We start from the raw sequence: 10,963 nt of genomic DNA on the forward strand, positions 1-10,963 counted from the left end.
TATACATTGTATTAAAGTAAAAATGAAGACGAACAAAAATCCGGCCCTCAAATCTTTTTCGGCGTAGCCATGGCCAGATCTGTTCGTCTGAGATGATGAACCAATAGTGGATGATGACGCCGACGATAAAAATTGAGTGCTTTAGTGGGTATAACTCGTGCAATACTCTTCGGAGTTGTTGAATCAACCACTGAAGACAAAATTTAAAGTTTCTTCCTCAAAACCTAGCAATGGCGAAAATTTTAAAAAAATATTGAAGAGAAAAAGAAGAATGACGGAGTAATTTGGTGTGAACCGGCCAAAAGCTTTACCAATTACCACGAACTTTTGGAGCAAAATTGTTGAGGATCAATTCCGAGAATTTGTTTCCTACGATCTTGTTGAGAGAGAGAGAGAGAGAGAGAGAGATCGTGTAGAGAGAAAGAAGAATAATCTTGTTGCGATGTGAGGGAGAACGTGTGTTAACTTAAAGAAAGAGATTAGAAAAAATATAAAGTGTATACAATAAATACCTATAAAATATAAAAGGTAGCTATAGATAATAATATTTTAAAATGGTTTTCGTCCATAATAAATAAGGTGTGACAGTTTGCTATAAGAGGTAAAAATTTCTACAATCTTCCCTGGTCATGTGACACAACGCCCTTGTGGCCTTCGCTACTTTTTTAGTTTTTGGTCTTGGGCTTTTTTAGGGAGAATTACGCGACACATCAAACATTTACATTATATTTATCATTCGTAGCGATACTTTCAATAAATTTACCATTCATAGCTATATTTGAATTTTATAGCAAATCCATGTAATAAGAGATTAATTGTTTTGAATTGAAATAATGTTGTATCCTGCTTAGAGCGCCTGCTTAGCTAGCAAAGGTCTTGAGTTCGAATCTCAACATGAACATTTTATTTATCTGTATTCTGTATTTTGCCTTAGTTGTAATCGTTGCGCAAACAAATACAGTCGATACATGTTGTATCATTTGTATATACACTTATATACAATTAATATAAGTTGTATCATTTGTATATACCTTTGTATTTCATCTTGGTTAAAGTTGATACATATAATATTAGTTGCACGAACGAATATAATTGCGCAAAGGAATACTTTGATGAATGGAAATAGCAATGGAAATATATTGGTGGAAAGAAGAAGCAGTGGAAATATATGACTAAGCTGCAGGGTAATCTCGTCTTTTTGATTGGGCGCGAACTTAACAGATTCTCGATGCAAGCTGAACTGAAAATCTCTCTTCATTATAACTGCTCCGTCAACCGTCTTTCCCTTCACATATCCCCAAAACACACACTTTCTCTCTTTAAGCAAACAAACAAAGAGCTTCTTCAAGAATTCATCAATGGCGTCCACTGCTAAGCTCTTCATCTTCCTCATCTCCATTTTCATCTGCATTTCACACACCACCGCCGCAAACCCTTTGTTCCGTTCAACGTCAGAATCTCGTCGTCACCTTCTCCTAACTCCATCACCATCTCAATCTTCATCTCCGTTGGCCGCCATCCTCTACAATCTCGGTTTTCAAGATCTGGCCAACGCATCTCTTAACGCCAACATCTCCACCATTAATTTCCCATTTACCATTTTCGCCCCTACTGATTCCTCCCTCCTCACTTGCCCTTCTTGTTCCCTTCCCCTGATTCTTCAAGAACACTCTGTTCTTGGTCTCTACTCTTTCCACTTCCTCCGTAACCTAGCTTTTGGTACAAAGATTGAAACTTTAGCCCCAACTCGCTGTCTTACTATAACCCCATCTCGTATTAACAACTCCTCGAGGTCTGTTTTTGTAAACGGGGTTGAAATTACCAAGCCGGACATTTACAATAGTGGGTTCATCATTGTTCATGGTATACAGGGGTATATGGCTCATCTTTCTCCAATTTCTTGCAGAATTGAGAGCATGACTACTTTATCATTCCCGTTTATTCCACCGCCCACGGCGGCGTTTGCTGCCACGCGCTTGATGTTAAAAGATGTTATGGCTCATCTGCGTACTGGTGGTTATAGTATAGTGGCACTTGCTATGAGAGTGAAGTACCCTGAGTTAGCTGACTTGAAATCCATGACTATTTTTGCAATTGATGATTTGTCCATTTTTGATGGTGGGAATGGGCATGAGTATGTGGCAAATCTTGGGTTTCATATTGTGCCTAATAGGCTGTTAATGGCCTCTGAGTTGGTTAAATTGCCTCATGATACAGAGCTGCTGACAATGGATAGGGGGGAGAAATTGGTTGTGACTACTGCGGGAGGCAATGGTCCTTTGGTTCCAATGAGGATTAATTACGTTAAAGTCAATAATTTGGATCTTGTTTACAATAATAGGATTGTGGTTCATGGACTTTCAACGCCATTCCCACGTATTCGCCGTCATCAAAATGATGGTACACAGGAATTTCAAGACATAATGGGGACTGTGATATAATGGACATAAATGTCAAGGATTAAAGACTACTACTTTTGTAGTTTTGTGTAAGGCTCTGATTCGTAATACAAAACTGAGAATAATACTTTACTCTTCTTTGTAGTAGCATACTAATTCTTGAGGCATGTAATGTGTAGAAAAGAGAGGAGGAAGCATATTATAGAGTTTTACTGGGTTTTTAGAGAACTACGTATAATGCAAATTTCTTCTTCTTGTTTTATCTGATCTGTCGCCTCCTTTTTAATTTCTTTTCTTGTTGTTGATTGTTAGTTCATTCTGACTTTTACTTCTTTAATTGCATGAAATTTTTTACTTGTATCTTTTGTGATTAAGCCAAACTGTATGGGATTGAATCTATTGAATTTGGTCTACGATCGTCCGTTTGAAAACCATATCTGTGAGTGCAGCACCACATAAGTGATCATATCAAAATTTTCTTTTTCTTAGGGAAAGGTGTAATTAGGAGGACAAAATTGCTTTTCAACTTAGCTGCACTATTTTATAAACTGAAAAAAGAAAAGAAAAGAAATTAGTTGCACTCTGATTGTGAAAATTTGGCTTACATGAAATTGACTGGATAGACTAGGATGTATAACGTTAGACAATAGTTCATTCATTCACTGTTAACATTTAATAAATCAATACACTAGGATCTCCAAAATTCGCACTCCATACTTAGCTAAAATCCATTGTTTTAGCCAATATCCATTGTTTCCATTTGAAAAGACAGGGTTTCAGGATCATACTCCTCGTACACCTTGCAGAGAACCCAATCATCGAGCTGAAGTTTTGAACAATTAGAAGAAGCGAATTAATAAAATTAAAGATTAACTCTAGAATAATTAACCAACAAAACTTACCCTCCTATGACACCAAATATATTGAGTAATTCTTACAGAAGCAAATACTTGCTAAATTTTCTCTATTTAAAATAAATGTAAAAAGGATCTTACTATATTACACTAATAGTGTAATAAAACTTTACTTGCATGTCATTTAAAAGTTATTTAAGGTTACCAATAAATATTTATTAAATAAAATTATCTGTAATTATTTTTTAAATAATCTGATTGTATAAGTAGTATTTTTTGGTATGTCGGTTCACCGAACTTTTAAGCCGCCCATCTAAAACGATGATGTCCAAAATTTGACCATTAGTTCTCTAAGAGGGTTGATATTTGGCACTTACCCTTCCGATATTGTGATCACAAGTGATTGAACAGCAGTGCTGCCTTAGCTTATACTCAATCATACACCAGTGAGTTTTGCGCGCTTGTTTGGGGTCACCTTCAAAGAACAAAAGCTTCTGCTTCATCCCAACAGTCCCGTCTGTTCCAAGGATATTATCATCTATACATTTCAATAACTTCCAGTAGCCATTTCTGGCTCGTCGATCAGGTCGAGGCATTATTCCGTAAAGTCGACGCCTCGGTGTCAATACATAGCATTCCTTTATTCCACCACCATTTATTTCCCCTGCATGCAACCATAAAAAACAACTAGCTCAATCAGGCTGAAGCTCTCAAATTAGGTAAATGAGTGTAATTAAGTAGATTTGGATTTGGAAGAAGGTTTTCTATGAAGGAAAAATATTACTAACTTTTATACATTTCCCTTCCCATTAATTAAGTTACGTGGTGCTTGAGTGCAAAATAATACTTATTCCTAATATCATACACTTTTTCTGTGATTTTGAGCAGAATAACATACTAATCCCGTCTATCTCATTTTATTTAAAACAGTTTTTTCTTTGACTAGATTTTATCAAACTCGTTTGTCTATATTTTAAATTATTAATTATGTTGACTTATCAAATCTTTTTGTGTAGGTTTTAAATAAGTAACTTTAATTTACAACACTAGAAGATTATATGCCTAAATTCACACAAAAAAATTAGGCACTTTGACCCAGCTTTACGGGGACAAAGCTATGTCTGTCCAAGGGTAGTAAAGTACTGTTGCCAAAAAATTTACTGTGCACGTATTTGCTATTAATAAAAAAAAATAGATTTTTAATATCCATGCATAGTTCACTCGCAAAGAGTATTCGAACTTTGTTGGTTTCGGCTTTATGCCAAATTTGGCATAGAGTTAGATGGAAGATGTAGTACCTTGAAAGAAATCTTGAGGACTAAAATCATTGATATTTGCAAAGATCAATCTGTCTATTGACAGTGGCTGGTTCTTGAATTTGTTGTTCAGCTGTTGAATAAGGAACCTGTCCATATCCATTAGTACTATTTGTCAAAACCCCGCCGCTAAACTAGCCTAACTGAGAAAGTAGACCCAGGAAAAAGATTTAGGGTTTAAGCAAAAAAAGAAAACCTTAGTAGCTTGCAAATTTTAACCACAGTTTCGGAAAGAAGCCTCAAACGAGATGGAAGAACTGAAGAAAGTTCAAAGTCGAAATATGAAGAACAGCACCGCGGAGGACAAGTTACTCCAATTATGTATCAACTTAAATATGTATATTCTCAATATTTGAGTTGGCTATGGCTTCTCATGAATTACATAGGATACCTAAACCGTCTCTAATTTGGTTTATTGTCTTATAGTCTTAAACTTCCCATGTTAAGCGTTATTAATATATCTTGAGTACAACACAATTAATGGCTTATAATCTATCAGGCCTATTCTTTTACTATAAAATGTTTAAATAATCAAAGAAATAGGTTCAGGGCAATTAGGCTTAATTTATCCTTGTGGTGACCCTTATTTTTTGTCAAAAAGCTTCATAATAATCGGCATATTCATATTTTAATTTCATACCTTTAATAACTACTTAGAATATTATGTGGCATCAGATATCGTTTTATTTGAAAACAAAGATTCTTTTGCGTATTTAGACAAATTTTGACTTGAATAATTTTAGAAAATAACCTACATAATGATTGATTAATTCATGTGTACTGCCTGTTATTATTCAAGGTTAGCACTAATACCTCTTGTGAGACAAATTAAAGTCATGTTTCTTAAAGAAAAACCAGCACGGTAAATCATAAATCAACTTAAGCTCTGTTACCTAACTAGTTACTATTTGCGACAGATATCTTGAAACTAGATTTCCCCCCTTTAAATCAATCCATTGTATGCAAATGTATATTACGGACAAGGCGAATCCAATTGCAAAAGGGGGCAAATGTTGACCAATTTACTGACGCGTCAATTGATTTTAAAATCTAACACTCCCTCATTTTACTATTGTAATGCACATCAAAGTATGCAGTTCCCATATTCCATTAGCGAGACATTCACGTGCCGCCATGTATCGAAGTGGTCCACGAAACAATGAAGGTTGCGGTCGAAGAGTCAGCAAGGATTAAGATCGAGGAGTCATCAAAGATCGAGGTCGAGATCGAACACCCTTGACAGAGTTATAACAGCTAGTTTCAAGATAGGACATTAAAGAGAATATTCTAGTGGATATTCTCTTGTACTATAAGGTTTCTAGTAACATGTTCCCTATAAATAGAAAGAGACATAATGATAGGGGACATGAGATATTTTTTTTGTAAAGAACACATTGACTTTGTAAGGGAGAATCTGATCTTATCGCATATATACAAAAATAACCTTTTTACCGAGATTCTTGTCTAGCATTTCTATCAGATCCAAGTATTCAAAGGCTTATCAATCATTCATCATTGTTAGAAGGAATAATTACCGATCTCATCTCTTTTCGAGTAACTAACACGTTTTATTTACCTAAATATCATTTATTGCTATTTATTACTATTTAATGCCATATTTCATCTTTTTGGATCATTGAATATTACCATCATTGCTCATATTCACTACCATCCGGATAGAATATGCCAGTTATTTGGTTTTGACACACGTAACTTTATCTTTTGGATATTATTTTTAATTAAGATGAACTCTTCTTTATACAAATCTAATTGGTTGAGCCAAAATCAATAATTTTTGGTTAGACAGTTTGGCGCCGTCTGTGAGAATTTCTTAGTTAGTTTTTAAGTTTCCTTTAGATCTACAACTCACGTGATTCACTAACCTCACAAACCCCAAGATTTCCTCCTTTCTTTTCTCGTACAAATACCTACATGGCAGGTAACCAAGGAGAAAGGATAAAGTAACATGTGATTTCCCTAACAATCTCATGAATACTATCAACGACAGCTGCAAAACACTAGGCGAGGACATGACGTCCACTGCCTCCCCTAGGCGCGAGAGGTCACCTCCTCCCCATTATAATATAACAAAACCCAATGGAAAAGGGGCCTCCACGTCCACAGAAGAAGAGGCGCCACCGGCCGTGAAAAAGCTCCCCGAAGCATGGCTAACAGATACACTAGTAAGCATGCTCAACAAGCTCACTCCATGTACAACTATAAAGACTGCAAGAGCTTGTGCAGTATAACGAGCAAACGAACAAAGCAACCGACTAGACCCTCAGACACCATGTATAACTCACAATATTACTAGCAGTGCAGGTGATAATGCCCTCACCGTTGTTCTAAAAAGGATGGAGGAAATGGAGAATAAAAATAAAGTACTCAGTGACCAAATGAAAGAACACCAAGAACGAGTCGACAAGATACCGGGCGTTCCTAAACTATTGCCAAAGAGGGACGCCGGCAAGTTCATAGAACAATCGTACATTGAAGAAGCAGCCCCACATGCCATACCAAAGCCCTTCAAAATGCTGCCCTACCTCAGGATATACGACGAAACGACCGATCCAGAAGACCATGTGACTCATTACGCCACCGCCGTGAAAGGCAATAACCTCACCAAGGAACAAGTCCTCTATTTTGCTGAAGAAGTTTGGCAAAACCCTCACAGGAGGGGTATTAACATGGTACTCATAACTACCAGCCCGCTCTATAGAAACTTTCAAGGAAATGGCCAATAAGTTCGTAACGACACATGCCAGAGCCAAGAAAACCGAAACAAGGGTAAATGATATATTCTCCATCAAGCAGTCCTTGGGAGAAGGACTGAGCGACTTCCTCGCCCGATTCAATAGGGTAAGGATGACTTTGCCAAACATGTCTGAGGGGATGGCGGTCGCGGCCTTTCAGAACGGGTTGAGTAGAGATGATTCGAGAATAACTAGAAAATTGTTGAGCCGATTGATGAAATATCCTCCAATAACTAGGGACGAGATCCATAATGCTTACTCTACTGAAGTCCGAGCAGTTGAGGATGACCTGTAACGACCCGACCGATCGCTTTAAGAGTAATAGCCTCGATCCCCTATTTACTACTTCTCCCATATCTATTTCTACTATTGTGACTTGTCGGGAGGTTTCGGTTTTGTTTTTGAAGTGATTTGAGACACTTAGTCCTTAAACGAAAGCTTAAGTCTTAGGATTTTGACTGTAGTCGGAACTGTGTGAAGACGACTCCAGAATGGAATTTTGTCTATTCTGTTAGCTCTGTTGGGTGATTTTGGACTTAGGAGCGTGTCTGTATTGTGTTTTGGAGGTCCGTAGCTTATTTAGGCTTGAAATGGCGAAAGTCAAATTTTTGGAGATTTGGACCGGTAGTGGAAATATTGATATCGTGGTTGGATTCCGATTCTGGAAGTTGAAGCAGGTCCGTAATGTCGAATAAGACTTGTGTGCAAAATTTGGGGTCAATCGGACGTGGTTTGATTGGCTTCGGCATCGGTTGTCGAATTTGAAAGTTTCAAGTTCTTTAAGTTTTAATCGGAGGATTATTTGTGATTTTAGCGTTGTTTGATGAGGTTTGAGGGTTCGACTAAGTTCGTATAGTGTTTTAGGATTGGTTGGTATGTTTGGTCGAGGTCCCGGGGGCCTCGGGTGAGTTTCGGGTACTTAACGGATTGAGTTTGGGACTTATGCAATTGCTGGATCTGTTGACCTGGTGTAATCGTACCTGCACACTTTGGGCCGCAGGTGCGGCGCCGCAGAAGCGGCTATGGAGCCGCAGAAGTGGTTTTGACCCTGTCCAGCTGGGACCGCATGTGCGGCCAAAGATCCGCAGAAACGGACGTGCAGAAGCGGAAGAGAAGCACAAATGCGGGCTCGCAGAAGCGACCCTTGTTTGCAGATGCAGACTCAGCCTCCCTTAAGTGATTTTCACATCTGCGATGGAATTTACGCAGGTGCGGTACCGCAGGTGCGGTTGAAGGCTTGCAAGTGCGAGATGTCTGGACATAACACTTAAATGCAAATGTTCGCAATTTTTGCTCATTTTCAATATTTTGAGCTCGGGTTTGGCGATTTCTTGAGAGCATTTTTGAGTGGTCTATTGAGGTAAGTCCCTTGTGCTTATTTTTGAACAATAATCTTGCTCCCCCATATATTTTTCCACCTAGTTAGTGTGTATTTAAGGTGAAAATTTGAAATTTGAGGCTAGGGATTTGGAAGTTTGATTTGTGGATTTTGAGGACCATTTGGTGTCGGAATTTAGTAAATTTGATATGGTTAGACTCGTGAGTGAATGGGCTTTCGTATTTTATGACTTTTACCTGATTCTGAGAAGTGGTCCTAATTGGAGATTTTTTAGTTAATTTCGGAATTTTTGTTAAAGTGTTGATTTCGTTAATTAGATGAGACTATTATTGTTGTATTTATGATATGTAATTGTGTTTGGCTAGATTTGGGCCAATCAGAGTCGGATAATCGAGGAAAGGGCATTCTTACGGATTGATTGAGCTTGACTTGAGGTAAGTGGCTTCCCTAACATTGTGTGGGGGAAATCCCATTAAGATTTGAAACTATTGTGATATGTGAGCGCCGTGTACGTGAGGTGATGAATACGTACACGGGCTAGTTGTGGAAAAATCGTATTTTTCTTACTGAGCAACAACCTGTTTTCCTTTTATTTTGAGTTATACCTTTTTAATGAGTATTAATCTATTTTCATTATTTATTGAGTTATTCCAATATGTGTAGCTATCCTCTGTAGTCTAATACAACATGTCTACGTGTCTTAATTGCTTATGTGAACTCTGTGCAACATGCTTAGTGAATTTCCTGCTTCTTCCTTGACTGGTACTTAGTCTAAATTGTAAGATTTTGTGATGTACTAGTATTTCTATCATTTTCACTACATATTTACTTTGGGACTACGAAACGGTATTCCGGGAGATCCCCCTATACTGCATATTTACTTTGGGACTACGGAACAGTATTCCGGGAGATCCCCCTGTACTGTATATTTACTTTAGGACTACAGAACGGTATTCCGGGAGATCCCCATGTACTGCATATTTACTTTGGGACTACGAAACGGTATTTCGGGAGATCCCCATATACTGCATATTTACTTTGGGACTACAGAACGGTATTCCGGGAGATCCACCTTGTCTTGCATATTTACTTTGGGACTACGGAACGGTATTCCGGGAGATCCTCTGTTGTATTTCTGTGTATTGAGCTGTTACCTTCTATGAATTCTTTCTTGTTAAATTTCAGTCTTTATTTTACTGCGATATTTTATTCTTGCCTAGCTTTATCATCATATTCCAGTAGGTCCCGGACCTGACCTTATTACCACTATATCGAGGTTAGGCTTGGCACTTACTGGGTACCGTTTGTGGTGTACTCATGCTACTATTCTGCACATGTTTTTCGTGTGCAGATCCAGGTACTCCTTATCAGCCGCACTATCATTGAGCCGGGACAGCTTTGGAGACTTCTAGGTATATCTGTCGCGTCCGCAGACCTCGGAGTCCCCTTCTACTCTTCCCCATGTCCATTATTTTCTGTATTTTATTTTGATAGACTCTGATGTATAGAGACACTAGATTTTTCTCCTATAGTTTATGATTCACGATGTTCCGAGTTTTGGGATTGTTGTGTATTTTTGAATAGTTAGTTAAACATATATTTTTATTTCATTATTTCGCAAAATGTTAGGCTTACCTAGTTGCAGAGACTAGGTGTCATCACGACGTCACACGGAGGGGAAATTGGGCCGTGACAAGGGTATCATAGCTCTAGGTTCGTAGGTGTCGTGAGTCACAAGCCGGTTCATTAGTATCTCGCAGATCGGTACAGAGACGTCTGTACTTATCTTCGGGAGACTATGGAACTGTTAGGAAAATTTCACTACTTTGATTCCTTGTCGTGTGAAAATTGTTGACTTCAAAAATTCTAAACTTATGTATTCTATTCTCTTATATATGGTGAGGACACGTACAATCGGATCTGATGACTAGGCACTTGCGCCCCCTACTAGAGCCGCGAGAGGCCGAGGATGTCCACGCGGGGCAACCAGAGCACCCGCATGAGCTGCTACAGAGGAGCCCCCAGTAGCTCCAGCTGGAGGGCAGACACCTAAGGCACCTGTTCCTGCACTAGCCCTCCAGGAGACTCTAGCCTAGTTTCTGAGCATGTCCAGCACCTTAGCTCAGGCTGGATTTATTCCACTTGCTCCTGCCACATCTCAAGCCGGGGAAGGAGCACAGACTCCCGTCGCCGGTACTCCAGAGCAATGGGTTCAGGTCGACCAGGTTCCAGAGATTGTACCAATGTAGCCGGTAGCTCCAGCTCAGCTCGAGGTTAGGGCAGCAGCTTCTGAGGTGGAGCA

General features: G+C 38.6%; 2 protein-coding genes across 2 annotated transcripts; one reads left to right on the forward strand and one right to left on the reverse strand.

The window, feature by feature from the left end:
- The first annotated feature begins 1,358 nt into the window (after positions 1-1,358).
- Positions 1,359-2,441, forward strand: LOC107791537 (fasciclin-like arabinogalactan protein 21). The gene has a single exon (XM_016613625.1). It carries the CDS (start codon positions 1,359-1,361, stop codon positions 2,439-2,441), a length of 1,083 nt encoding a protein of 360 aa, XP_016469111.1.
- A 694-nt stretch (positions 2,442-3,135) lies between these two features.
- On the reverse strand, positions 3,136-4,672 carry LOC107791535 (NAC domain-containing protein 72-like). Its single transcript, XM_016613624.2, has 3 exons — positions 4,552-4,672; positions 3,631-3,917; positions 3,136-3,222 (listed from the first exon to the last, which is right to left on the reverse strand). The coding sequence occupies exons 1-3, from the start codon at positions 4,670-4,672 to the stop codon at positions 3,136-3,138; spliced, it is 495 nt and encodes a 164-aa protein (XP_016469110.1).
- Between the last annotated feature and the right edge of the window lie 6,291 nt (positions 4,673-10,963).

Source organism: Nicotiana tabacum, chromosome 19 (assembly GCF_000715075.1).
Source record: "Nicotiana tabacum cultivar K326 chromosome 19, ASM71507v2, whole genome shotgun sequence".
Classification (NCBI taxonomy): domain Eukaryota; kingdom Viridiplantae; phylum Streptophyta; class Magnoliopsida; order Solanales; family Solanaceae; genus Nicotiana; species Nicotiana tabacum.